The sequence below is a fragment of the Lytechinus variegatus genome, chromosome 1, assembly GCF_018143015.1.
Source record: "Lytechinus variegatus isolate NC3 chromosome 1, Lvar_3.0, whole genome shotgun sequence".
NCBI classification, from domain to species: Eukaryota; Metazoa; Echinodermata; class Echinoidea; order Temnopleuroida; family Toxopneustidae; genus Lytechinus; species Lytechinus variegatus.
The window spans coordinates 7,100,098-7,113,294 of NC_054740.1; the positions used below are offsets into that span (position 1 = coordinate 7,100,098).

The following is a 13,197-nucleotide window of genomic DNA, read 5'->3' on the forward strand; positions in this document are numbered from 1 at the left end:
CTACGGAGTACGTTATGATTTGCCGATTTAGTTTTACTAACATTCATGTAAGTTACATGAAATATTGGCACGTGATCTCAAACGTCAGAGTATATCACTCCAGCTTTAGTATCTAAGTCAAATTGATTTGTCAGAAAATTATCTAAAACATGTAAAAGGGTGGCACTTGTCTTAGTAATTCTTGTGGGCCTGTGAATTATAGGGAGAAAAAAATGACTGAAAAGACAGTTCACAAAGTTCTTAGATTGAGAATTTGAGTTGAGTTTTAAAATATCTTTGTTTGAGTCGCCCGTCAAAAATACCCTTCTATTTTCCCTGGAAAGCTCTTATACAGTGCGTATCAAAAAAAGTTTACACTTTGAATAAATCCTGTAAAATTATACATTTATAATTTCCTGAAGATTTTTCCACATTTTAACATTAGTATAGGTCCATTTAAGCAAATGACGATATAACTGTCAAAAAATATTTCCGCTTGAGTAAGCACCACTTGCTTTTGAAAATTTAGTGAAAAATGATTTGCGCAGAACTTTGAAATAGTTATACAAATAAAAGTAGACCTTGTAATCATTTAGCTAGATAAATTGATTTGAAGATATCTTTTACCTTTTTAAACTTGTTTCCTTGCCCAAAACACTTCGAAGAGTGCATTGCGCCCCACCCCACTCCCCCATACACCGAGGCTATCGAGACGTTATTTGCTTTACACTGAGATGTGATTTACATGCAATGGCTTAGGCTTGATTTTAATTTTGTAAATCATTGTCAAGCTTGGGAAAAGTGTGGAAAAACAAGTATTAGATGAAAAATGAAATGTAAACCCACTTCAAATAATAAAAACTCATTGAAAAATAATGCTGGAGATGTCTGATGTAAACTTTTGTTCAGATTCAGTTATGTCCTCAGATCCAGCTGGCACAAAAAGGGTAAAGGTTGTGCTCACTAAATGTTGAAATTTCAATTTGGGTGGCAAAATTGTTACAAAATGCTTTAATATATCCGTTTTATTTCAATTGACTAAAAGTGCAAGGGAAATGTATGAGAAATGTTTCGCAGGGTAAGTTTGATTTTGCCCTTTCCCCTTGACACAGCGTGAAAACAAGCATTTCTGCGCAAACAGATTTCTGCGAGCTTTACAGAAATGGACAGTGCTCACTCAATTGTAACATTCTGTCAAAACTTTTACTTTCATTGGAAAGATGAGACCTAAACCAATATTATATGTGAAAAAAATACCCACATGTTGTATATTTTTGAATTCCCAGCTCTTTTTCAAAGTGTAAACTTTTTTTTTGATCCGCACTGTACATACCCCTACAACAAATCCCAACGGTGGCCCTGTACCTCCCGCTGATGAAGAGTGGTTTGCAATCACAATGTTTCAATTTAAAAGCAAATGGAATGAGGAATATTAAAATTTTCATAGGACTCAGTCACAAACCATGACTCCCAGTGGCGTACCGTGGGTCACGGCATGGGGGGGGGGCACCAGCAAAAAATTTGAGTCACCTAATGAACGTGCATCTCACTAGTCAAATATTGCGAGCGCGAAGTGCGGGCTGAAAAATTAGGAAATTCACACCTGAAGAGGGGAACTTCTATGGCTTGTTTGTAGGAATTCACGTAGACAATACGTATTTCACTAACCAAATGATGCGAGCGCAAGCTGAAATTTTTTATATTCAGATCAGAAAAAGGGACATTTTAAGGACTGATTTTAGGAAATCATGAGCAGGGTTATCTCAAGCACGGCAGGGAAATGTTTGATATCAAGACTTTAAAATGGCATGTCACTACATAAATCAATAATACTTCGAAGTGCGAGGAAATATATTTGGTGTATATTGACTTGAAAACGGGAGGTTTTAGTACAACAGGATTATATATCTCGTCAAACAGACAATGCGAGTATTAGGAACAATGAAGACAAAGGCCCTGAGCAAATTATTTTTCATATGGTTATATTTTTTTTATTTTCATGAAATATAACACAATATAATTATAATATAACATAACATAATTAACAATAATTTCTTCCTTCTCACTACGTATCCATCACTTTGTCCCTCTTTTTCTCCCCCCCCCCGTTTTTTGGGGGCCAGCCGATTGGGGGGGGGGGGCACGTGCCCCCCATGCCCCCCGTAGTTACGCCACTGGTGACTGCATATCGTAGGTTGTATTCCGGCGTCTGAAACAACGGTCCGACGAACATCAAATCCGTCTCCATGATAATCAGATCACTGTAATCATGGCCAGGAATTGTTCAAGTGCTCTGAAAACCAGTTGTTTCCCTTTGGTTCTTGTGTTGTTCTTGGATAGCTGTAGCAAGATCGGTTTGATCAAGGCTATGGGTATTCTGTTTCAGGACGTGTCCAGAGATCTCCAGATGACTGCTACAGATCTAGGCATTGCTCTAGGACTCTTTATCTCCATTGGCAATGTAGCAAGTAAGTGTCTCTTTAACACCTACCCGATCAGAAAAACAAAACTAAAAATCATGAACCTGAGAAGTCGAAAATTGGGGGTACTGTTTTATGGTGGTTTCTAACTTGGGGCTTTTAGATATGCATACAAAGGATAATTGATGAACTGTCATGGTAATGAATCTGAATAATTGCATAATACATTGAATGTTCTTTTGCTCTTCCAATTGAAATTTATGAATCAGAAATTCTATTACCTGAAAAAGGTAAATTCTCGTCGAAACGTCGTATGATATTAGTAAGTTCTGATATCTAATTCAGAACATTCATTTACTTTGTAAACACAGATCGAATGAATGACAATCGTTATTATCATAATTTGTTTTGTTCAGGGGCGGCGAAGCGAAGTTTAAAGTAGGGATCGGGCACAGGAAAAAAGGGCACATTTTCTTTCGAATCGTAAACATGGCCGTATGAAGTATTTTATTTGCGGGGGGGGGGGGGGTGGCAGCAAACGTAACCCTATTGGAAAAAATGAAAGCGAGAGGTCGAAGGGACCAAGCTTATCACTTTTGAGGCGTTTTGCATTTTGTCCGGTGAAGTTGAAGGATTTTGTGCATACTTTTGGTGAATATTGTGTCAAAATCTGCAGTAAAATAAACTGTGAGTTTTCAAAATAACGGGGGGGGGGGGGGGGGGGTGATCTAAAAACAAAGAAAAAAGTGGCTTATCTACTCCACTCACATGAATCATGAAACCTAAGACACGTAATATTTATATAATTTTACAAGTTTTTTCATTCATTATGCACTTGCAGAAGAGAAGGAAGCAGAACGGCGCTATAGATAAAGAAACCGGACGCTAATCGGGCACGAAAAGAGTGGGGTTTTTTCAGGATAACTTATCTGATGTGAAGAAGAGGCATCTATGAGAAGACAAAGGGGCGCCCGTCAACACATTCTCGGTTGAAAGGGGGCACAGAACACGTTCATGAGGGCACATTTTCTATGTAAAAAGGGGGCACTGATGATACGAGAAAGGGCATGCACCTATCAGAAAGCGAAGGGGCACTTGCTATAAGGGCATAAAACGGATCCTTCTCAGGTAAAAGGGACGCTTTTCTTGGGTAAAAAAGGAGCACTGATCAATTTGAAAAAGGGCACTTACAAGAAGGCAAGGGAGTACCTACTCACATAGAAAACGGGTCCTCCTCAGGTGAAAGGGGCATAGAACACGTTTGCGAGGGCACCTTTCTTTGGTAAAATGGGGCACTGATACGAGGAAGGGCACCTATATAAAGGCATGGTCACACCGCCCGAGCGTTGTTGGAGCGGTCGTGGAGCGGAGAGAAAAAAATCATCACCGCTCGCTCCCATTCACCATTTTCGATTTCGATTGTTTTTATTTTGTTTTCGATTTTTGTTTTTTATTTTGTCCCCAATTTTGTGAGCGAAATTCGACCCCTCTCCCTACCGCTCCAACAACGCTCGGGCGGTGTGACCAGCCTTAAGATGGCAAAAGGACACTTGCAAAAAACGGGTCATTCTAAGGCAAAAGGGACAGAGAACACATTCGTGAGGGTGATTTTTTGCGTGTATAATTTGGCACTGATAAGAGATATGGCACTTGCTTACACATAAAATGGGCCAGTTCTCAGGTGAAAAGGGCACAGGACAAGTCCATGAAGGGGAATTTTAAAAACAATTGCACTTAATTCGAGAATTAAGGGCACTTAGTAACATCTAAATAAGGTCCTCTCCCTATGAAAGGGGCACAGTACACGTTTTCTTTATGAAAAGGGCACTTTTCAGTGCTTCAAAGAGGGGGGGGGGGGGCACTGTGCCCCCGGCCCCCAGGATCGCCTCCTCTGGTTTGTCATTCTATTGTAGCCGCCATAAGTGAACAGTGCTCTGAAGTCGAATTCTTCTATCAAAAGAACTTGAAAAGTATCAATAAAAAATTTCTGCCAGGAAAATTAAATTCAGGAGCGACGGTGATTTCCTTTGTAATAGACTGGAATGAATGCATAGAAACAATTTTTTTCAAAGACTCCTCTGAGGGCATGGCTCAGGGAAACGGGATGCTGTGAGGATTATTCTCTATAGCACTAGCGGATCCAGGAGGCACAATTAAAATTTGTAATGTAAAAAATCCTTAAAACACAAGTGTGCATGCCCCCACCCCTTTGAAACTGAAGTAATTTTTTTCGTGGGCGAAATGTCAATATTTTTTGGTTAACACCTTTCTTTTTTGGCTTGTCAAATTTTCCTCTTGAAAATGTTTCCCCTTTTGGAAAATCCTGGATCCGCCCCTGCTCCATAAGCAGCACCCCTGGAATTCTGGTAGGTGTGCCAAAATCATGTAAATGGAGAAATGTAAGCTCAGCTCAATGAGCTACAGTTTGTATTGAAACCCTCTTTTATTCATTTTTTGCTTCTCAAATTAATCTGGGTCAAAATATTTTTCAGTTTGCAGTGAACTCCTTTTTTTTCTTTACTTGTCGAATTTCTTAAAACGACCTTAATTTTGATGTGACCCCCCCCCCTTTTTTGCTTGTTGAATTTACATCAGCACCCCTGTAAAAAAATCGTTCCGTAGGGCCCTGCTGAGGGATGTTTCACAAAACTGTTCGCAAATTATGCACAACTTTGCTTACACTTAACGATCCTTGACATGTCTTCCTTGTGCTAAATGAGCAGATTTCACCTTATTTTAATGAAATTAGAGTACATATTCAATTTTCCTAATCAAAGCTTGGCAAAATCATAAACTTTGAATGAACTTGCTTGTGTGACAAGGAAAATTTTATTCTGAATGAAACACAGTTGGATTTCAATGTTAGCTGATGTGATACAAAATATTTCGATTGTGATTAAGCAAAAAAAAAATCACTGGTCGTGCGTAAAATTGCGCCTCTGATCAGTGCAGGGGCGGACCCGTGATATTTCAAAAGGGCGGGGGTACATTTTTTTAACAGAAACTAATAAATATCCCCCGAAGGTCTTCACTACCAATTAATGGTGATTCATGTCAGGAAAAATATGACAAGCCCCCTCCCCCAAAAAAGCCTTCACTTCCGTATGCACAACATATTCCCCGAAAAAACATTTTTGTATGGCTCTCAAGTGAAGGGGGGGGGGGGAAGGGGGTGCTTTATTTCGATCCGTCACTGGATCAGTGAGCCGTTGATCCATGGACTTATATGAGCATCTTTATGAAGCACAAAATATCATTCTAACATGTATAACGGACGGTTACAATTCGTAATTTCGAAGGTTTTTTATTCCGAAGGTTCGTAATTCCGAAACACGTAAATTGCCTATAGCTCGATGCTCGTTAATCCGAAAACGTAAAAGGGTTCGTTAATCCAAACATTTGTGGCGTTGTTCCGAAGGTTCGATATTCCGAAAACAAAATAAGGTTCGATGTTCCGAAGGTTCGTTAATCCGAAAAAGAAATAAGGTTCGTTCTTCCGAAGGTTCGTTAGTCCGAAAACGAAATAAGGTTCGTTAATCATTTAGTTTTCGTACTAACGAACCTTATTTCGTTTTCGGATAATCGAACCTTCGGAATAACGCCACAAATGTTCGGATTAACGAACCCTTTTACGTTTTCGGATTAACGAACATCGAGGTATAGGCAATTTACGTGTTTCGGAATAAAGAACCTTCGGAATTACGGACCTTCGGAATTACGAAGTGTAACCAATAATTTGAACTCTATTCAACGAACCTTGTATTATCACAAAATTGTAATAATAATTATTGATTGAATTTTTTATCCATTGGGATTTGAATATGCCAATTTTTTAGACCTTTGGGATATGAATTCAAATATAGTGTCCTCTCTCAGAAATGTATATGATAGTCGTTTATGAACTTACTTTGCACACTTAGTAATTGAATATTAGAGAGCTACTGACAATTATATCTCAAAGTTCAACCTATCCAATGCTATCGAATTAAATTACGATGCATAATCGATAAAGTTTTTTGTCGCACCTACTTATAGCAGGGGGAGACTATAGTCGCCGCTTTTCCGAAGGCGGCGGCGTCAACACTTTTTGAAATGACAGCAAAACTTAATAAGTATATAAACCTATTTCATGAAACTTGGATATAATGTTAATCAAGTATTACTTAACATCCTGCTTGAGTTTCAGGTCACATGATCAAGGTCAAAAGTCATTTAGGGTCAAAGAACTTATTGGGGAAATCAACATCAAAATCTTAGCCTAAGTTTTAAAATGTCATAACTTAGAAAATATATGAACCTAGTTCATGAAACTTGGCCATAAGGGTAATCACATATAAATAAACAGCCTGCCTGAGTTTTCAGTCACGTGATCAAGGTCATTTAAAGGTCAATGAACTTTGGTCAAGTTGGGGGTAAATGTTGAATTACCATCATAACTTTGAAAGTTTATTGGTCTAGTTCATAGAACATAAGGGTAATCAAGTATCACTGAACATCTTGTGCGAGTTTCAGGTCACATGGCCAAAGTCAAAGCTCAATTATGGTCAATGAACTTTGGCTAAGTTGGGGGTATTTGTTGAATTACCATCATAACTTTAAAAGTTTATGGATTTGATTCGTGGAAACTGACTTTGGCCATTTTCGAGGTAATTATTAGATTGCAGTCATAACTTTCAACGTTTAGAGATAAAAATTTAGTTTATAAAATGTGGATAATGGTGTTTTTGTGAATAGTTATAGTAGTTTTCAAAGTCAGCACTGCTGTACTCCACTTGTTCATTATGTAAAAAATTGTAATTTTCTTCTTATTACTATATGTGAAACAAGTAATATCCCTCCATGAACATACGAAATTACCATTGCTTTAACGTTTTACGGTTCAGTCAAATTGATCGTTCTTGTCAAACATGTAAAAAATTAAGTATTGTATGATTCAAACAATAAAAACACAAGAAATATTGAGGGACATCATCGCTTCTCTCATTTGCAGATCAGTGAGTTGTGCATTTAAATGTTTTGTATAAAGTGAGCGAAATTGTTAAATGTCATAACTTTTTTTTACTTTACATCCGATTTTGATGAAAATTTTCAGCTTTATCATTCTTGTTTGATTTTTCTCTGTTCACTGTTAAAAAAACCGTGATTTTACAGAAAAAAGAAGATTTTGCAGAAAGCAATAACAGAATCATTCTGTAAATTCATAAAACAGGAACTTTTCTGCAATTTAACAGAACAGGTCTGTTAAAAAGGGGGAAAAGATGTTTTATTTCAGGAAATTTGTAAGATTGCATACACCAAATACCAATTTTCTGTAAGACTACGCAATCTGGTAAGATTACAGGTGTTCTCGAAACTTTGCTGCAGGATCTTCTTTTTTTTCAAGGATAAATTTTCTAACAGTGTTGATTCAAATGGCATCTCTTAGATCCCTTCCTGTGGTCTTCAATGCAAGTTTTGAAATCGTTATATGGTCTAGGTCCTGTTGTCATAGTACTGTATCAAAGATGCCATCATCATCCTCGTCTGTTCATGACGGTAGGAGCCATCACAAGCCCAGTTTGTGTTATTCTCACATCACTTTCAACCAGAAAGTCTCTTTTATTTGCCGGGTTTGCCATTTCTAGTAAGTTTTTTTTTCTTGCTAAATCGTAATACATACGTCTTCTTTCAATAGCATATTGTGAAATGTGCAATTTAGTCTATGACTATCAAAAATGTTTTGGTTTGTTTTTTGGCAATAAACTGTGGTTGAATTTAATTGAAAATTACAATGAGTGAGCACTTTCCGCTTATGTAAAGCTAGCAGAAATTGATTTATTCAAAATTGCTAAATTTCACGCTGTAATAAGAAAGAAAAGCAGTAAAACAAATTGACCATTGACCTTTGCATTTTTTTATTCATGGTAATAAAAATGATACAATACATCTTGTTTGAACAACCTTGCTACTGAAATTAATGTTTTAAGCTCAGGTAGGATAACTTCAGGTTGTTTGTGACAGCTGGATCTAGAGGTTTCAAATGAAATGATCAAGTAAACAAAATTTATTTCGTACATTTCCAACGTTTTTGTCTCACCTGCATAGCAGAGTGAAATTATAGGCGTTCCTTTTCCGACGGCGACGGCGTCAACATCAAATCTTAACCTGAGGTTAAGTTTTTGAAATGACATCATAACTTAGAAAGTATATGGACCTAGTTCATGAAACTTGGCCATAAGGTTAATCAAGTATTACTGAACATCTTATTACAGTTTCATGTCACATGACCAAGATCAAAGGTCATTTAGGGTCAATAAACTTAGACCATGTTGGGGGAATCAACATCAACATCTTAACCTGAGGTTAAGTTTTTGAAATATCATCATAACTTAGAAAATATATGGACCTAGTTCATTAAACTTGGACATAAGATCAATCATGTATCATCAAACATCCTGCGTGAGTTTCATGTCACATGACCAAGATCAAAGGTTATTTAGGGTCAATGAACTTTGGCTGATTTGGGGGTATCTGTTGAATTACAATCAAAACTTTAAAAGGTTTTGAATCTGATTCATGAAACTTGACCATAATAATAATCAAGTATCACTTAAGATCCTGTGCAAGTTTCAGGCCACATGATCAAGGTCAAAGGCCATTTAGGGTCAATGAACTTTTGCCGAATGGGGGTATTTGTTGAATTACCATCATAACTTTGAAAGTATGTTGGACTAGTTCATAAATCTTGGACATATAAGAGTAATCAAGTATCACTGAACATCCTGTGCGCATTTTAGGTCACATGACCAAGGTCAAAGGTCAATGAACTTTGGCCATAATGGGGGTATCTGTTGAATTACCATCATAACTTTGCAAGTTTATTGATATGACTTTTGAAACTTGGACATAAGAGTAATCGAGTATCATTGAATATCCTGTGCAAGTTTCAGGTCACATGATCAAGGTCAAAGGTCATGTGAGGTCAATTAATTTTGGCCACATTGGGGGTATTTGTTGAATTACCATCCTATCTCTGTAAGTGCATTGGTCTAGTTAATAAAACGTGGAAATAAGAGTAACCAAGTATCACTGAACATCTTGTGCGAGTTATAGTAGTTTTCAAAGTCAGCAATGCTGCTATGTTGAATCGCGTGATGCAGGTGAGACGGCCAGAGGCATTCCACTTGTTCTTGATTACATACAAGGGGTTTTCATTTTATATGTATTTCCCGCATATTTTTCCACATTTTCTCAAGCATGACATTAAAGAGAAAAGGCAAAAAACGAATTACAAGAAATTATGCGTTTCACAGTTAAATGCAAATTATAGGAGATACGTCACAATGGCGATCATATAGGAATGGGGGGGGGGCGGGGGCGGTGGAGCTTGATGGGGATGTGCTGGGGGGAGGAGAAATGTTAGACGAGAAAATAATATCATAAATCAATCTTCTTTGTTAAAATGCATGGGCCTTTTATGACTTTTAAGTCACTCTAGTCCATGTAACTTTCCATTTTTATGTGGACGTCATTGAACTTTTTAAATGTAAGTGCATGTGTTCTATCACTCAAGTTTATACTTTTGTCGACATCTTTCGCTTAAAAAGACAAATAAAATAAAGTTTGATAAAACTTCCAAATTTTTCATCTTATTGGATTTTTTCAAAGTGTACACTCCCCTTCTTTTTTTCAATATACGAACTGTATATTATACTAGACCCTTTTATATTAATGTTTGAATGATTGCATGGGTAGGTTACGAAGACTATTTGTACAGGTTAAACTGACGAAATATTCCAATATATCAGCTCAAGCCAACGCCAGTACAAATTGCCCAGTGGCGGCACCAAGGGGTGGGACATTGCAGGATCATGATCGACCCACACTTGTCCATGCTTGTCCCACAGAAATGTAGAAAAAATAAAAATGTATAGTAAATGATATCTTAAGCATTCTACTCAATTGCGTTTTGTCTGTTCTGCCAGGGCAGTGGATTTGAATGATCAATTTCATTGTTCTGGTGGAATGGTTTGTAAGTGGGTTTAATGATCCTTGGCTGGAAATTTACACTGAATTTGACAGCTCGTTCATCCTCGGACAGGACCATGGGAACGGTTTTTTTTACTAGGGGTGCTGAAGCAAATTCGACAAGCAAAAAAAAAAAGAGGAAGAAGAATTAGAAGAAAAAGGGTCACTACAAAATGAAGGTGGTTTCAGTCCCGATAGATTTTACAAGCAAAAGAAAAAAAAGTTTTTCTACAAAATGTTATGTTGGTTACATTTGGGCAATTGATCATACCTACTACATTTTCTGGAGGTGCTGCCTATGCAAAATAAAACACGCAGTACCCCAATCAAAATCTTGGGGGTGTTTCAACACGCCTATAGGACCCCCGCTTCCCAGGGCCATGTCCCCAGACTCCTCCTGGTATTTGTCACCTACTTTAATCCCACTACTCTTCTTTTTAAATCAGGATGCTTACTAATGCATCCTACCACCACCACCACTTTCCCGTTTTACTTTAGCTTTTCGTTTGAGTATGGGTAAATTACCAACTTTATTTTAGTCTAATGCCATTCCACCCATCTACATTTCGTCTAACTACCATTTGGTCCAATCATCACTTCGTCTAATCACCAGTTCGTCTATGACCTTTTAGTCTAATAACCAGTTGGTCTAATACTCATTTTCTTTTCATTCATTTTGCACAAAATAACACTTTATAGTCCAATTAGACCAAATGGCATATGGACTAAATGGCTTTTGGACCAACTGGTTATTAGACGGAATGGTATACTTTATGGAAGTAGACCATGTGGTGAGTGGACTAACTGATGGTATACCAAATGATAGTAGACGAGTTGGCAATTGGACAAATTAGCTTTAGACATGTTAGACGAATTGGAAATAAACCTTAGTATGTACGTTCACTATTTATATTGAGTTACATATATTACTGTTATTATTTCATAATTGTTGTTGTTTTACTCGTTGTACTGGCATGATTATAAATCTGTAAATTGTACACAATTTTGCTTTTGGCTGCGAAGTGCAAAAAAAAATCCCTTTCAGTTCAATCATATGTCACTCGAAGTGCCATAGGATTAATAGTCGGCTTATTATCATGATTATTTTAAACAATAACTTGCAACCATATCACATTATTCAAATTCAACTCCGGTATTTGGAAAATTTTAAACAACATAGGTTTGTACCCTTTGCTTGCATCGGTCACAGGTCTGGGGAACGCTATAGTTCGAATGCCTTGCTTGCTGTTACTAAGTGAACTTGCAAATGATAACTTCAACCTCCTTTACAGTCTGTCTTCATGCGGATACTCTGTGGGAATGGTCATCTACCCCTTTTTTGCAGAAGAGCTTTTGATAGCTTACGGATGGAGAGGAGTTCTTCTGATCCTTGCTGGTGTGATGTTTCATGAGGTCCCTTGTCTGATGGCTTTCAAGATGCCTTTGGAGGAAATTCCCACTGACGATGCGATACAAGACGTCACTTCCGGTCATCATGCTTCAATTAATGAACTTCAAAAGGAGGAGATGAATTCGACATGTCATCAGAATCAATGCGAGGAAGCCGATCAGACAAACGAAGGCAGTTTTGCCAGTGATCGAGATTCATTGTTGACTTCTTTGGACGCAGATGAGTATAAACACGAATACGATAGTATTTTTGACAAAAACCTAAGGAGTTATGGATGCAATCCTAGTAGTCGTTCCTGGACAGCAGGCGTTGGAACTATCCAGAAATGGTACCGTGGCACGCTCATTTATGCAGACCCCCTTTCTCTGTTCATCTTTCTGTCATTTGCTGCAGTGCAGTATGTCACCTGTGGGTGGGTCTCTTTTCTGGTTCCACAAGCTCTCCAGCGAGGACTCTCCATCCAAAACATCAGTCTCTTGACATCATGTGCTGCCTTTGGAGGTGTCTTTGGAAGAGTCGCTGTGGCTTTTCTCACCCATAAGTTGGTACGTCCCATTGACATGTTTTTATTCATGATCATCCTGAATGCCCTTGCTCTGGTGACTGATGCGTGCATTTCGAACCTATTTGCCATGATGTTCACAGCATTTTGCACAGGGTTGTCTACTTCAGCTAGAAGTAACCTGGGGCATCTGGTAATACGAGATAGGGTTTCTGCAGATCATTTGGCGATGTCCATGGCCTTCCTGGAAGTAGTTGGTGGCATAGCAGTGTTCTTAGGAGGATACACAACAGGTAGGTTCGAGTTGTTTCTACATGTATGTCAAAGAATTCTATATATTTTGACACGTTATCTAGAAAAGACTGTAAGGATTAATACAGATTTCTCATATCCAACTTTTTTCTATATCTAACTCAGGAGAGATAGCAGAAGTATTTTCATCTTATGATGCCTCGTTCAAGGTCCTTGCATTGGGTGAAGTGTTGACGTTTCCCCTCTTGTTACCAGTAAGAATGGTAAAAAGACAAGATCAACCGAACTCGTCGACCAATCAGGATATGGATATCGAAAATGTTAAAGGAGAATGAATAATTGGAATACACTCCCCCATCTAGAGTCAGCGCCAGACAGACTTCACTGTTTATGCATGCGAATGAGGAGAAAAAGGTGCACTTAATTCTTATGGCCCTCACCGGCAACCGAGGACTTACACATGGAAGTCACATAAAAAAAACAAGGACAAGCCTAAAATAACGGATGCTGTCCGTGGTTCGCTGATTATTGCAGTTAGTAGTCCCTTTTCACTTTATTAAAGACCTATTTGAACAACTATTTTCGAATTTTGTTCGATGTGAATGTGTTTTGCTGCCAGGCGATGA

General features: G+C 37.9%; 1 protein-coding gene across 1 annotated transcript; it reads left to right on the forward strand.

The window, feature by feature from the left end:
• Positions 1–2,248: 2,248 nt before the first annotated feature.
• Positions 2,249–12,906, forward strand: LOC121413276. Its single transcript, XM_041606426.1, has 3 exons — positions 2,249–2,447; positions 11,587–12,612; positions 12,737–12,906. Exons 1-3 carry the CDS (start codon positions 2,249–2,251, stop codon positions 12,904–12,906), a joined length of 1,395 nt encoding a protein of 464 aa, XP_041462360.1.
• The last annotated feature ends 291 nt before the right edge of the window (positions 12,907–13,197 follow it).